At 49.7% G+C, this 16,395-nt stretch overlaps 1 protein-coding gene across 2 annotated transcripts in view; it reads left to right on the top strand.

Annotated features, from left to right (window-relative positions):
* The first annotated feature begins 684 nt into the window (after window positions 1-684).
* Window positions 685-16,395, top strand: part of CCDC28B (coiled-coil domain containing 28B) — an 80,080-nt gene continuing 64,369 nt past the window's right edge. For both annotated transcript variants that reach the window (XR_011279567.1, XM_069622488.1), the window contains exons 1-2: window positions 685-761; window positions 9,301-9,522. Coding sequence is in view for 1 of the 2 variants with exons in the window: in XM_069622488.1 (XP_069478589.1) it covers window positions 9,362-9,522 (161 nt within the window). In the remaining variant the exon portion in view is untranslated. The remainder of the gene's footprint in view (window positions 762-9,300; window positions 9,523-16,395) is intronic.

The raw sequence follows: 16,395 nt of genomic DNA, 5'->3' as shown, positions 1-16,395 counted from the left end.
CCATATCACCAGTGCCCTGTATCTTCCCATGCTGTGCTTGAATGCACCATATTGCATAGTTTCAATGTGTACCCTATATCACCCCAGTGCCCTGTATCGTCCCATGCTGTGCTTTAATGTACCACATTGCATAGCCCCATTGTGCACCCCATATCACCAGTGCCCTGTATCTTTCCATGCTGTGCTTGAATGCACCATATTGCATAGTTTCAATGTGTACCCTGTATCACCCCAGTGCCCTGTATCGTCCCATGCTGTGCTTTAATGCACCACATTGCATAGCCCCATTGTGTAGCCTATATCACCAGTGCCCTGTATCTTTCCATGCTGTGCTTGAATGCACCACATTGCATAGCCCCATTGTGCACCCCATATCACCAGTGCCCTGTATCTTTCCATGCTGTGCTTGAATGCACCATATTGCATAGTTTCAATGTGTACCCTGTATCACCCCAGTGCCCTGTATCGTCCCATGCTGTGCTTTAATGCACCGCATTGCATAGCCTCATTGTGTAGCCTATATCACCATGGTGCACTGTTTCCTTCCATGCACCATATTGCAAAGTACTGGGCCGTTCTTTGCTGTCTAGCTCTGCGTGACAGGGAGGGGCGGGGATAGGTTGCGGGGGAGGAGACTGGGGGAGGGAGGGATGAGAGGGGGTGGGGTGGGGTGGGGTGGGGTGAGGAGGGAGAGGGAGGGCGCCGCCTTCTCATAATATTGCAAGGATCGCTTTCATCGCAGAGGTCCTGTCTCGGCCCCGGTCAGTATTTGCAGGGGGGCGGAGGAGGACGTCTGGGGGTCTGGGAGGGGGAGATATTGCTCTTGGGCCTGGGATGAGCGGTGTTGGGAATCGCCCCCCCCCCCCCCAAAACCACCTTCAGAGGTTCAGCTGCTGTTTGCGGGGGGGGGGGGGGGGCTATAACAGCCGACGACTAACTGGGGGCAACAAAAGAAGGGGGCGGTAATGAGTGGGGGTAATATCGGAAATGCGGGGAGAACAAGGGGGTAGAAAGAGGTGGGATAACGGGGCCACCAGGAGGATTGGGGGAGGGGAGAGAGAGTCTGGAGAAGGCGAGGTGGCTGCGGATGATGGAGAGATGCCAGACTGAGTGCCGGGGTGGAAGGGGGGCGGGGGTCTGGAGAGGGCCAGACCAGAGGTGTGGGGGAGCAGAGAGCTCGGGGGAGAGAGTGCTATGCTGCGGGGCATGAGGGCGAGTAGCGGGAGTCACTGGGACAGACACTGCTGCGGAGAGTGCGAGGGGTGGGGGAGGATGATGGGGTGCACGAGGGGGCCTAGAGAGAGCCAGAGGTGTGGGGGAGCAGAGAGCTCGGGGAAGAGTGCTATGCTGCGGGTCATGAGGGCGAGTAGCGGGAGTGATTGGGACAGACACTTCTGGGGAGAGTGCGAGGGGTGGGGGTGAGTGATGGGGTCCTCCTGGCAGACATGAGAGGGCAGAGCAACCGGTGGGGTCAGGTGTAGCGAGAGATAGGATGTTGCAAGAATGTGAGTGGGGTGGGGGGTACTGTGAAGTGTTAGGGGTAATGACAGGCATGAACTGGGCCACAAGGATCAGAGAGGCTCGGACCACTTAGCTGGAAGGGCTGAGGCACCCCCCAGATCCCTAGAAAGGGCCACGTTGTGTCTTGAACCCCGATATCCTTTCCTGTCTCCTCACTGTCCCCCTCCCCCAGGCCCTGCCTCTTCTCCACCTGTGGCAATCATTTGGTGCAGGTCGATAATTAATACTCACCGCTTCAATTTCCACGTCTCCTGAGAAGCACCACACTCATTTCAGAGGTTGGGAAGAGGAGTTGTGCTGTGGTTTCTAGGGGGAATCTCGCCCTACTTAAGGTGACTTTCCTGTGTGCATGAGCGGTCGCCTCTAGGAGGGTCTCCATCTCCCTGAGACCGACCTCCCTGACTGTGAACCGAGTGGCTGTGAGGAAGGTTCCCTGCTTCCCTCAGAGTGATCTCCCTGTGTGCTCTGAGCCGTGGGGTCTCTAGGAGGTTCCTCGCCACCTTAGAGTCATCTCCCTGTGTGCTCTGAACCGCGTTCTCTAGGAGGCTCCTCGTCCCCTCAGAGTGATCTCCCTATGTGCTCTGAGCTGCGGTTTCTAGGAGGTTCCTCGCCACCTTAGAGTCATCTCCCTGTGTGCTCTGAGCCGTGCGTTCTCTAGGAGGTTCCTCGTCCCCTCAGAGGGATCTCCCTGTGTGCTCTGAGCTGCGGTCTCTAGGAGGTTCCTCGCCCCCTCAGAGTCATCTCCCTGTGTGCTCTGAGCTGCGGTTTCTAGGAGGTTCCTCGCCACCTTAGGGTCATCTCCCTGTGTGCTCTGAGCTGCGGTCTCTAGGAGGTTCCTCGCCACATTAGAGTCATCTCCCTGTGTGATCTGAGCTGCGGTATCTAGGAGGTTCCTCACCACCTTAGAGTCACCTCCCTGTGTGCTCTGAGCCGTGCGTTCTCTAGGAGGTTCCTAGTCCCTTCAGAGTGATCTCCCTGTGTGCTCTGAGCCGTGCGGTCTCTAGGAGGTTCCTCGCCCCCTCAGAGTCATCTCCGTATGTGCTCTGAGCCGTGCGGTCTCTAGGATGTTCCTTGCCACCTTAGCGTCATCTCCCTGTGCGCTCTGAGCCGTGCGGTCTCTAGGAGGTTCCTAGCCACCTTAGAGTCATATCCCTGTGTGCTCTGAGCCGTGCGGTCTCTAGGAGGTTCCTCGCCACCTTAGCGTCATCTCCCTGTGTGCTCTGAGCCGTGCGGTCTCTAGGAGGTTCCTCGCCACCTTAGCGTCATCTCCCTGTGTGCTCTGAGTCATGCAGTCTCTAGGAGGTTCCTCGCCACCTTAAAGTCATCTCCCTGTGTGCTCTGAGCTACGGTCTCTAGGAGGTTCCTCACCACCTTAGAGTCATCTCCCTGTGTGCTCTCAGCCGCGTTCTCTAGGAGGTTCCTCACCACCTTAGAGTTATCTCCCTGTGTGCTCTGAGCCGTGTTCTCTAGGAGGTTCCTCGTCACCTTGATCTCCCTGTGTGCTCTGAGCCGTGCGGTCTGTAGGAGGTTCCTCGCCACCTTAGAGTCATCTCCCTGTGTGCTCTGAGCTGCGGTCTCTAGGAGGTTCCTCGCCACCTTAGTCATCTCCCTGTGTGCTCTGAGCCGTGCATTCTCTAGGAGGTTCCTCACCACCTAGTCATCTCCCTGTGTGCTCTGAGCTGCTGTTTCTAGGAGGTTCCTCGCCACCTTAGTCATCTCCCTGTGTGCTCTGAGCTGCGGTTTCTAGGAGGTTCCTCGCCACCTTAGGGTCATCTCCCTGTGTGCTCTGAGCTGCGGTCTCTAGGAGGTTCCTCGCCACCTTAGAGTCATCTCCCTGGGTGCTCTGAGCTGCGGTTTCTAGGATGTTCCTCGCCACCTTAGAGTCCTCTTCCTCTGTGCTCTGAGCCGCGTTCTCTAGGAGGTTCCTATACACCTTAGAGTCATCTCCCTGTGTGCTCTGAGCTACGGTCTCTAGGAGGTTCCTTGCCACATTAGAGTCATCCCCCTGTGTGTTCTGAGCTGCGGTCTCTAGGAGGTTCCTCGCCACCTTAGGGTCATCTCCCTGTGTGCTCTGAGCCAGGCGTTCTTTAGGAGGTTCCTCATCACCTTAGGGTCATCTCCCTGTGTGCTCTGAGCCGTGCGGTCTCTAGGAGGTTCCTCGCCACATTAGAGTGACCTCCGTGTGTGCTCTGACCTGCAGTCTCTAGGAGGTTCTTTGTCCCCCTTAGGGTGACCTCTTTCATGTGCTCTGACCTGCGGTCTCTAGGAGGTTCATCACCCCCTTAGAGTGACCTCCCTGTGTGCTCTGACCTGCGGTCTCTAGGAGGTTCTGCGTCCCCCTTAGGGTGACCTCTTTCATGTGCTCTGACCTGCAGTCTCTAGGAGGTTCCTTGCCCCACTCACAGTGACACCCACCCTGTGTGCCCTGAGCAGCTGTGAGGGAGGTTCCTTTCCCCTTTAGAGTTACCTCCTCCATAAACTCGGAGCTGTGGTTTCTAGTAGGTTCCTCATTCCCCCTTAAAGGGACCGTCCTGTGTGCTCTGAGCTGCTGTGGGTGTGGAGGTTACTCGCCGCCGGGCTCTAGGAGGTTTAATGACCTCCTTTTGGTGTGACCTCCCTGCATGTTCTGAGCTGCCGTCTTTAGGAAGTTCCTGGTCCGCTTTGAGCGACCTTCTCCATGTATTCTGCGTCACTGAATAACATATCTCCTGAGACTACACAAAAGGCACGAATTTGAAACTGAGTCCAAGATTTTCATGAGAAGGCCCTCATTGCACCAGGCCATTGATGCCACTGTCCTTTTCTGATAACATCCCCCTTGGCAGGTATCATTAACCTTCGAGCAGGCCATAAACACCAGTTGTGATGCCATCTGTAGGTGCCAGGCCTCTGACCAAAGCTTGGAGGCTGGGCCTCAAAGCAACGCCTAGCCTTAAAACCTTGAAGCAAATCCTTGGCATCTATTCTTGAAGTCAAGCTTTGGATCTAGGCCTTGGAACCAGCCCTTGATGAGAAAGCTTGCCTCCAAACCTTGTATCCGACTCTTCAAGCCAGGCATTGTACAATGGCCCATCACCAGGCTTTAAATCCAGTCCTTGAACAAAGGTCTTGTAACCAGCCCATGACACCAGGTCTTGGTACTGGGCCTTGAAGTGGAACCTTAATGCCAGCCCTGAAACACGTTTTTTGTAACCAGGCCTTTGCACCAGGCCCTGAAGTTAAACCTTAAAGCCAGGACTTTGAGAAGAGCATAGGAGTCAGGCCTTGACAGCACACCTTTGCACTGGGCCTTGTAGTCAAGCCTAAAGTCAGGCTCTGGCAGCAGGTCTTGAAAGAGCCAGTCCTTGGACACAGGCACTGGTGCCAGGCTATGGTGCCAGGCCTTAGCACTGTACCCAGAATGCAAACCTTAAAGCTAGGCTTTGAACAAGGACATCCGAGTCAGGCCTTCACACCAGACCTTTGCATCGTGACTTGAAGTTGATCCTTAAAGCCAGTCCTTGGAAAAGGGAACCAGGATATGATGCCAGGCTTTGGCACCGTGCCTAGAAGGTGATCCTTAAAGCCAGTCCTTGGAAAAGGGAACCAGGATATGATGCCAGGCTTTTGGCACCGTGCCTAGAAGTTGATCCTTAAAGCCAGTCTTTGGAAAAGGGAGCCAGGATATGATGCCAGGCTTTGGCACCGTGCCTAGAAGTTGATCCTTAAAGCCAGTCCTTGGAAAAGGGAGCCAGGATATGATGCCAGGCTTTGGCACCGTGCCTAGAAGTTGATCCTTAAAGCCAGTCCTTGGAAAAGGGAGCCAGGATATGATGCCAGGCTTTGGCACCGTGCCTAGAAGTTGATCCTTAAAGCCAGTCCTTGGCAAAGGGAGCCAGGATATGATGCCAGGCTTTGGCACCGTGCTTAGAAGTTGGTCCTGAAAGCCAGTCCTTGGAAAAGGGAGCCAGGATATGATGCCAGGCTTTGGCACCGTGCCTAGAAGTTGATCTTTAAAGCCAGTCCTTGGAAATGGGAACCAGGGTATGATGCCAGGCTTTGGCACCGTGCCTAGAAGTTGATCCTTAAAGCCAGTCCTTGGAAAAGGGAACCAGGGTATGATGCCAGGCTTTGACACCGTGCCTAGAAGTTGATCCTTAAAGCCAGTCCTTGGAAAAGGGAACCAGGATACGATGCCAGGCTCTGGCACCGTGCCTAGAAGTTGATCCTTAAAGCCAGTCCTTGGAAAAGGGAACCAGGATACGATGCCAGGCTTTGACACCGTGCCTAGAAGTTGATCCTTAAAGCCAGTCATTGGAAAAGGGAACCAGGATATGATGCCAGGCTTTGGCACCGTGCCTAGAAGTTGATCCTTAAAGCCAGTCCTTGGAAAGGGGAGCCAGGATATGATGCCAGGCTTTGGCACCGTGCCTAGAAGTTGGGTTTTAAAGTCATGCCTTAAGCAATTGTACATTGGACGCATTGACTATTTCCAGTGATGGGCTTGATTTGTTGGTTTGCCTCTGCGGCACGTTCTGTCCCGGGCCTGCCGACGGCAGGATTATATTAATGACGCCCCCCCTGATCCACACGGGGTGCACAGGAGATTATTTATTTTTCTGTGCTCATGGACTTTGAGTCAGTTGCACCGCCTGGGCTTACTGTCCCTTTTCAATCGCTTATCGTAGGCACCACCGGACTTGCTTGACCCGCCTACATCAAGCATACTGACTGAGAGCTGCTTCTCATATTCGAGAACGGGTAAGCTCCAGACTTATGCTTTTGCCATCTAGTGATTTTCTTGCTATGCGGCCATAACATTTACAGTCATGCATTTTTTTCCATCTGGACTCAGCTCTTCTGCGAGTCCCCCCCACACATGGGATTACGCCGGAACACTGGGAACAAATAACCTCCGGACTGGGCCAGTTCCTCTTAAGGTAGGACGTGGCGCCATTATCAGGGTTTTTACTTTCTTTACCTTTTAGTTACATCACAAGTACATCACAAGTACACAGGCTTGAGATTGCATTTCTCTTGTATGCAGCCCGCCTGCAAGAACATCCATACATGGGACTACGTTTAAACACGAGGACGAATTCCTCCCGGTGATTTTTGTTGGGCGCCGCTCCATATGCTGGCTTACTAATATTCCAGACGCATACAGTCATTCTTTTTGAATTCACATGTCACCCCCTCCCCCCTTTTTTAAAAAAAAGTTTTATATATTTTCTCTTTTAGACACAATACACTTTACTTGTGTACTCTAGCAAATGTATTCCGTCCTGATGAAGGCCGCATAATTGTGACACCGCAGTTGGTTGAAGAGGTGGCCGAAACACACTGTGTCGACTTTAGATACAGCAACCACCAAGACTGCAATAGATAGGTCACATTAAATACAAAGAAAAAAAGAACTTTAGAAATGATCTCGGAGAGCACCAGGGTATCGAAACAGTGATAAGAGGGATCTATGGTCATAGATCTTAATTGTAAACATTGGTTCTATTTGTGTCTGTAAAAGATTTCATGGTGTAAACACTGTATTGAAGCACCCTTGTTGGCTGATGAGTACAAATGAGTTGTTTTTAAAGAAAAATATTTTATCCTAGTACGAAATAAAAAACAGATGTTTTTTATAAGAAATAGGAAACTCTACAGTACTGATTTGAAAAATTACATGTGTGGGTTGTGACATAACGGCCTTGGCGAGTATTGTTTTTGTTCACGCCTTAAACAATGGCATTGGAGTCAGGCTACGATCACAGGCCTTGCTTCAAATCAGAAAACCAGGCATGGAACAGGGGATTTGGATCCAAGCCATGATGCCAGTTCTTGGCCCTGTGCCTTGAAGTTGGACCTTAGAGTGAGGTTTTGAAAAGGGCCGTGGGGCTAGGTCTTGAAGCTAAGCTTTGTTTTCAGTCTTAAACTTGTGCAGAGTCTTAAAGCTTTGCTTTGATGCCCAAACCTTCAAATCCTATAATGACCAGGGCATTGAAAACGGGAATTCTCTGAAGTTTAGGATTTTATTTTATTTTAATGCTTATAGCACAAACAGGGGCTTGTCATTTTATACAGTAATGCAGTACTGTTGGTGAAAAGAGATGGGGTTTTGTATTGTTGGAAGAGCCACATTTTTGTATTCTGTGGAATAGTGGGGGCATTTTGAGCCTCTACCCAAATTGAGTTCCAGATGGTCGGGCATAGCAGGAGAAGGACTGCTTGCTAGCCTTCACTTTACAGGATAGCTTACACTCCAACCTTCCATGATTGAGTTCCAGATGGTCGGACGTGGTAGGAGAGGGACTGCTTGCTAGCCTTCTCTTTATGAGAAAGTATAGACTCCAACCTTCCATGAATGAGTTCCAGATGGTCGGGCCATGGCAGGAGAAGGACTGCTTGCTAGCCTTCTCTTTACAGGATAGCTTAGACTCCAACCTTCCATGATTGAGTTCCAGATGGTCGGGGCATGGCAGGAGAAGGACGTCTTGCTAGCCTTCTCTTTACAGGCTAGCTTGGACTCCAACCTTCCATGATTGAGTTCCAGATGGTCGGGGCATGGCAGGAGAAGGACGTCTTGCTAGCCTTCTCTTTACAGGCTAGCTTGGACTCCAACCTTCCATGATTGAGCTCCAGATGGCCGGGGCATGGCAGGAGAAGGACGTCTTGCTAGCCTTCTCTTTATAGGCTAGCTTAGACTCCAACCTTCCATGAATGAGTTCCAGATGGTCGGGCCATGGCAGGAGAAGGACTGCTTGCTAGCCTTCTCTTTACAGGATAGCTTAGACTCCAACCTTCCATGATTGAGTTCCAGATGGTCGGGGCATGGCAGGAGAAGGACGTCTTGCTAGCCTTCTCTTTACAGGCTAGCTTGGACTCCAACCTTCCATGATTGAGCTCAAGATGGCCGGGGCATGGCAGGAGAAGGACTGTTTGCTAGCCTTCTCTTTGTGAGCAAGTTTAGATTCCAACATTTTGATAGTTTTGCTACACGAGGCGGGATATCATCCAGAGGTGTGAGTTTAGCTGACAAGCATGTTGGCGTTCAGTTTGTGACTGCTTTGTAGGTGATACATGCAGTTTTCACATAATCCTCGTGGGGTAGTGAGTGACTTTTGTATAAAGCTCTGGGGAAGGTACCCCACACTGGAATTCTTTTGAAGGGGTTCAGTGGGGTAACTAAGATGGGTGATATGGGCACTTTAGGCACAGGGGCATAAACGTACATAGGCATGTAGGAACAGCAGGTAAAGGGTGCAGAACGGATGAGTGTAGCTGCGGACCTGTCGGCAATATCATCAGTGGTGGCCGCACGGTGGGGTGCATTTGGGGGAATGTGTGATGGGTGCTGGGCAAGCTTTTTTCCCATGGTAGCTGGATTCATGAGTATAGAAGGGATGGCCTACAAGGAAATTCTCTGGAATACCCGACACACTGGTACCTTTAAAATACGGTGGGACTGCCCTTATTGGGGGTCATCTAGTGTATAGCCGGGAATATGCCCCCCACATGCCACTGGGACCTTCTCTGATGTCTTCTTTCTGCAACCCCCAGGCCTGAGGATGGGGGAGGTTGTGCATGACTCTCCTGATGGCTTGGGGTTCCAGTCCCAGCCCTGCTGTCATCTTCTCTCTGGATGTTTTTGAGGAATTCATTCTAACCACTCTCTCTGCTCTCACTGTTTGACCTTTCCCTCGTTCATTCCCTTTACCACCGCACTGTCTCACCACCTCACTCCTAGTGTCCTATTCTGTCCTTCCTGTCCCTCTCTTTTCTTGACATTCTTATCCTTGTCTACAGGGGGCACCACCCACAGCAAAACCCTTGTCACGGTTTGGGTGGGTGAATCAGGGGTGCCTGCATGGAGGACAAACGAAAGAAGAGGAGCCCCAAGGTGTGCCTGGCCCAACCTGGACCAGCAGGCGTCTTACGCAAGCTGCCTGTCCCTGTCAGCAAAAGCGCTACTTTCACCCTTGGTCTGCCGCACCCCCCGTCGCCAAAGCAAAGGAGCAAGCTGAAGAGGTCAGTTCCCGGCAATGGGTGGGTGGGGAAAGGATTAGAAAGGGCCTTTGTGAATATTACGTCTTCGCTGTACCCAAGATGGCTGCCGTCGGGGTGGCCACCTTGTGCACAGCCATGAATATGTTCCTAGGTGCTGTACGTTGGGTGGATGCTCTAGCGGGGTGTCATAGTCAGCCGTAAGGAGAAAGCAGGAGGCAAATATACAGGACTGACTTAATGGAACACAACACAAAGACATCCTCATTAGAAATGACCATTTGTAGTGTAGCCCGGAGTCTCACACTTACAGGCCCCTTGATCTTGATATTCCCTGAGCCTACAGTCCTCTCTCGAGTCCACACCATTGGCCCTTTTCAGACTGGCCAGCTTGGGCTCCTTCCTATCACCTGGGCTATCGCCATAGATTGTGCCACATCCCTGTAGCATGGCTGTGTTGTATCCTAGAAGGGCACTAGTAGGAACGAGAGAAGTGTCCCTGGCTGGAACCTATAGGGGAGCCATAGGAAGGGGCCTCGAGGCACTCGTCGAAGCTGTGAGAAGAGAGAGTATAAGAAGGGATGTGGGGACAGCAGACAGTACACGGGATGAGCAGAAATGGGGAAGATAGACACATGCCGCCCATGGTGCAACATTGAATATGGACTAAAAGTCACAAGCAGTGGTTTCATCCTGAACGTGTATCCCATTCATCTACGATGCAACAGTTGGCACCAGGGGAACATAGAGCCCATGCAATTACTCTAAAGTCCATTACGCCTTATGCAGGATGACATGATCCTCCACAGCTAGAGTCATGAACACCCACGGGAGGCACCCCTCAAGTCGTTCAAGAACATCGGATCAGCTACCCCGCGTCAGTGGTGGCAGCAGCATCTGCAAGATTCGGAGCAGTGTGGACAAGCGATAGCAACACATGCTACCTAAGTGCTCAGCCCACCTTTGCCCCGCTCTTACCCTGGACAGCATTTTCAAAATAAGAACTGTTCAAATCTTTACACAAACACTACGTCCACGCAGTCTCTGTAAACGGGACAGAATACCATGGAGAGAGGGGACGCCTTCATCCTGCGCTAACGCGGGGCCACAACTTGTTGCACTTCCCGATGGAAAGAGGGGACTAGCAATGCCCCTGACAACGCAACAGACCAAAGACCACAACACTGCAGGAGAAGGCCCCCTCCTTTAACTCGGCTCCCAATACACCACTTGGCCACAGCCCGACATTTCTAAGGAATAAAATGGAATGAATCAAGAAGAAAGCTAATCCATGGTATTGCAATGTGCCACATTCTTAAGAAGTCCAAACTCATTCAAGCTGTCCCCAGCTCATGGCAGAAGTTTCAGGTGGGCCGAGTGCAGAAGGAATTGCCAACCTGAAATCCTGATACCCTAAATTGTTTCAGAGACTTGGTAAACTAAAGAACATACAAGTGAAACTTCACATAAAAGACACATTCAGACCAGTCCCCCAACACCCAATCAGGGTAGGAATACACCTCCAGCAGAAGATACAAGACAATCTCCAAAGCCTGTTAAGAGAAGATATTGAATAATGCCTCTGATGTGTCTTAGGTTCCTGTTCAACTACTTTATCATCTGCGCCCAGATGCAGATCCTGCATGGTTCCAGTTGATATGTGCTATATAAGTTTAAAAATCAATCAAATCATATAATAGATGTGGTGGTGGGGCTGACACCTTGTGTATCTTCAGTGGTTGTAGTCCCCAAACAGAAAGAACAGATCAGCCTGTGTGTCGATATGAGACTTCCCATCACAGCGATTGAGAGTGAGAGACACCCAGGTGGATTGAGTATATAATTGTGAAGCTCAACAAGGACATTTGTTTTTCCAAACTTGACCTTAATAAAGGGTACTTCAGAGCTCCCAGTGCATACCGTTCTTCATTCATTCTTTACAGGATACACAAGACAGAACTTTAAGATCTCTTTTGCGGTTGACATTTTTCAGGTGATAATCTGCAGAGTCCTACTCTTGCATAGCAATGCAGTAAATTACAGTAATGGCAGTCTCACGTTGGGTACACTCAGGAAGAACATGACAAAGCTCTCAACCAAGTTTAATCAGCACTCTATGAAACGGGGCTCACACTAAACTCAGAGAAATGTGTGGTCGATGAAAGGCACCTCATGTTTTATGGACGCATGTGTTTGGAGGAGGCCATAAAACCAGATCCAGACAAAGTTGATAAAGTCAATAAACTGAAACGGCCCTCGACTGCAGGTGACATAAAGCTGCTCCTGGGAATGGTAGGTTATTGTGCGTGATACATTGAGAACTATACTTCCATAACCATTCCCTTAAGGACACTAACGACAAAGGATGTCATCTTCACCTTAATGTCAAAGGGTGTTGGACACTATCAAAGGAGAGTTCTCTGAAGCCTCACATCTGGAAAATGTTGACCCTCATCCTGAGACAGAGGTTACGGACGATGCTAGCCTGGCCAGGTTATCAGCAATACTGACCCAGAGATTGAATAGACATGCCAATGCACTTGCAGTTCTAGCGTACGCCAGAAGAGCCCTGTCCCACATAAACGCTGCTTGCAGCCAGAGAAAAAGCCCTGCAACTGTATGGGTTTGTGAGTATTTCTTAATTTACTGTTCTGGAAAAACATTTACCCCGATAACTGATCACCGAGCCCTATTGTCCATCTTCGGCAACCCAACATCGAAGATGCCACTAAGAATTGAGCCCTGGGGAATCCGGTTGCAGGAATATAACTATGAGATCATGCACAAACTGGGAAAGGAACCATGGTGTAATACCAAATATGAAATACAAGTCACAAACCTGTAACTAAATTGGACTCCTTATATTGACATCAGAGGTTAACAAGACTGAGTTGGGTCCTTCTGGTTGGCGATGAAACCTGTAACCTCTATGCTTATAGGCAGGTTCTACACTCACCAGAATATCACCTGTCCATGTGTGAGGGATCTGCCATTTTAGACTTTCTTCTTTTTTGGGGGAGTGCAAAGGTGGTAGGGTTCAACATGTTATTTAGGTTTATTGATTCAGCATAATCAAGTCTACAGATATACACGTAAAACAGGTTAAACAAGATAAATGGGGAACAAAGGAGATAGGAGCATTTGCTACTTAGAATGAAGTCTAGGGGAAGATTAGAGTTGCTCATCATAATATCTATGTTTGTAGAAACTCACACTCAAAGTAACACTTTCTCCTACCCTTGACAGAGGACTATAAACTGAGGTTCTGTCACTGGGGTCAGTAATATCCTCGTTTTCAAAAGAAGAGTCAGATTCACCACCCTCCCCAAGCTCCTCACCTTCGTCCTTCTTCTTGGTACCCCTCTTACCTTTTCTTATGGGTCTCTCCTTTTTTGTGGAGATAGGGACGTCCATGGAAGGATGCCACCATGCCACCTACAAGGGGGACAAAGGGCAATCCTCTGGGAACGTCGAGAAGGGGAAAAAGCCAACGGCACAAAAAACCCCTGAGAGATCTCTATAGTTGTCTGGAGTAGGCCGGTAGACGAGATGGTATGCGAAGCAGATAGCAGAGTCAAGGCGGCGAGGCAATCCAAAAGGTGAGCTGAGGTCTGGTACACAGGCGGACAGGAGAGTACAGAGGAGTACAAGGGAAGAGAGTACAGCGGGGGAGGGAGAGAAATCCACAGGAAACAGAGAAGATAATAAGGAAGAAAGCGGGAGAGGGAGCAGGAGGAAAACAAATAAACAAGAGAGCAAGAGTAGCTGGAGGGAGAAGGGAGGAACAGCCTCTATTCCGCAAACAACAGGAAAGGAACGCAGGAAGAGCGTTTGGCAACAAACAGGTGGGTAACCAGGAAGCGTTGCAACGCGTCCATAAACCGGAAGTGGTTGTAGAAATACCTCTGGCCACGTACGCGCACAACAACTAGACCAGTTATACAACCCAAAGAACAAACGTGACGGAACTGACTATGGCGGACCATAGCGCCAGCGGTTCCAAATCCGCCACCGTCGCCGAGGCATGACAGTATGCCCCCTCCTAAGGAGTCCTCCCCCAGGCTTACCCGGATGAAAGTAATGAAACTTGCGTACCAGAAAAGGGGCTGTAATATGAGAGGTAGGTTCCCATGAATTTTCAGACCAGGGATAACCTTTCCACCGTACAAGATACTCCAATCTACCTCTGCGATATCTAGAATCGCAGATTTGGGCAACTTCATACTCGCCCTGGGTAGAATCTGGGGGTAAAGTAGTTCTCTTGGGTTGGCAAGACCAGGTATCCTCCTGGAAAGGTTTCAATTGCGAAGCATGAAAGACAGGGTGTACCCTACGAAGGCCTAGGGGAAGCTTTAACCGAAAGGCCACAGGATTGATTTTCTGTATGATCTTGTATGGTCCTAAGAACTTAGGGGACAGCTTGGAGGGATGAGTCCATCAAGGTAAATATCTTGTGGACAGCATAACCCGAGATCCTACTTCCCACCCAGGGACAGGCTGGTGGTGCTTGTCGGCTTGTGTCTTGTAACACTTCTGTGCTTCACTGAGGCTTTCCCTACTTTTCTTGTGGCTTTCTCTGAGAAGGGAAAGTGAAGAATCAACAGCGGGAAAGTTGGTAGGTAGGTCAGAAAGTGGTATAATAGAACGGGGGTGATAGCCATAAGTGCAGAAAAAAGGACTGATACCAAGAGCAGAGTGTACAGAGTTATTATAAGAAAGCTCAGCTAGGGGTAATAGTGAGTACCAATTGTCCTGTTGGAGATTTATGAAACATCGCAGGTATTGTTCGAGTGTACCATTTAGGCGTTCAGTCTGTCCGATAGATTGTGGGTGGAATCCAGGTGTCAATGCTCTCTCCACTCCTAGCCTATCACAGAAGACTCTCCAAAACCGGGAAGTATATTCCCCGATCTGAGATTATTTTAGTGGGTATACCATGGAGACGGAAGATGTCTTTAAGGAACACCTCTGCCATTTCGGCTGCAGATGGAACACCAGGCAAGGGGGAAAAATTAGCTAGTTTGGTAAAAGAATCTACCACCACCATTATACACGTACATCCTTGAGACTGGGGCAACTCAACGATGAAATTGGGCTTTTGATGTGAGGCTTTGTTACGAAGACAGACTGCACAGGATCGTACATAGTGATCAACATCTTTCTCATCCCTTGCCAGTATAAATGTCTTTGTAGGTACTCTAAGGTGCCTCTGCAGCCTCTATGACCAGCTATCTTGGAATCATGACACCAAGTCAATGCCATCTTCCGAAAAGTTGGTGTGGGTAAATAAAGTTTACCTCTTACAAGATAGAGACCGTCTCTGATGTCATATACAATGTTCTTAGAGTGTTTGTCCACTTTGAATTGTCCTCCAGAAGTATCTTTCACTTGCCTCAAGAATGTGGAAAGCACTCCGATCCGCTTGGCTAGAGGAAACATCCGTTCTCAAGAGGTTTCTGCTTCTGGCAGGTAGTCACTTCGGCAAGAAAGGGAATCTGCCACCACATTCTGATTTCCTGGTATGTACGTAATGACAAAATCAAATTGGGCGAAGAAGTGAGCCCATAGGGCTAAATGTGTATTGTAGCATTCAAATTGCCTCAGGACCTGAAGGTTCTTGTGATCGGTCTGAATGGTAAACAGGTGCTCGCCTCCCTGAAGGAAATGGCGCCTCTCCAGACAAGCTGATTTCATGGCCAACAATTTGCGTTCTATTACAGAATAATTCCTCTGGCTGGCATTGAGGATCTTAGAAAAATATGAAATGGGGTGCTCCATGCTCTGATGTTCCTGTAATAAGACTGCTCCAATGGCGGCAGCCGACGCATCTGTCTCTAAGATAAAGGGTCAACTTTGATCTGGCTGAAGAAGAATGGGAGCCAAACAAAAGGCTTCTTTGAGACTGCAATAACTGTCTTCTGCTTCAGTAGTCCATCTGAACGGGACCCAAGACTTCATAAGTAGGGTCGTAATGGGTACGATCATCTGGGAAAAATTTGATATGAACGTTCGATAAAAGTTCACCAGACCCAGAAATCTTTGGCTCTCCTTGATGGAATTTGACGAGGGCCACTCCAGGATAGAGGCCACCTTGCGGGGATCCATGGCAATACCTTGACTAGAAAGGATAAATCCTAAATACGAAATTGATGTGGCTGAGAATACGCATTTGTTGAGTTTGACTGAGAGGTGGTTGTCTCTTAGTCTTTGGAAGACTTCCTTGACGTGACTTTCGTGTTCTTCTAAGTTGTTGGACAATACCAGAATGTCATCAAGATATACTACGGTAGTATGGCACAGTAGATCTGAAAATAGTCAGTCCATAAAGCGTTGGTAGATGGATGGGGCATTAACTAACCCAAAGGGCATCACTTGATACTCGAAGAGCCCAAACGCAGTCCTGAAGGCCGTTTTCCACCCGTCTCCTGTCTGTACTCGGAGCAGATGGTAACCATTCCTTAGATCGAGTTTGGTGAATACGGTGGCTCCATGGACTGCTTGAATAATCTCCGTTATCAAGGGCATCGGGTATCAGTCCTTTATGGTCACTTTGTTCAAGCCCCGATAATCGATGCATGGTCTCAATTCCTGCGACTCTTTTTTTGGGATAAAGAACAAGGAGGCCCCGGTTGGAGACTTCGAAGGCCTGATGAGTCCATTAGCTAGGTTATTGTCCAGATACTCTCTGAGAAAGCGTTTTTCCTCCAGAGATAGAGGGAACATCCTACAGAAGGGCACCAGGGCACCAGGAGTGAGGTCTATACAACAATCTTCCGGTCGGTGTGGAGGTAGTTCGATGGGAATCTTCTCGGTGACAACCTCAGTAAATTCCTTTAGATGGTGTGGCAGGCAATGAACGGCTCTGGTCTTGCAGCTGTTTGCAGTCTTAACCGTTTC

This window comes from Ambystoma mexicanum, chromosome 11 (genome assembly GCF_040938575.1).
Source record: "Ambystoma mexicanum isolate Mex_15411 chromosome 11, UKY_AmexF1_1, whole genome shotgun sequence".
NCBI lineage: Eukaryota > Metazoa > Chordata > Amphibia > Caudata > Ambystomatidae > Ambystoma > Ambystoma mexicanum.
The sequence above is the reverse complement of the archived record's forward strand: the minus strand, read 5'-3'. Positions and strand labels throughout refer to the sequence as shown.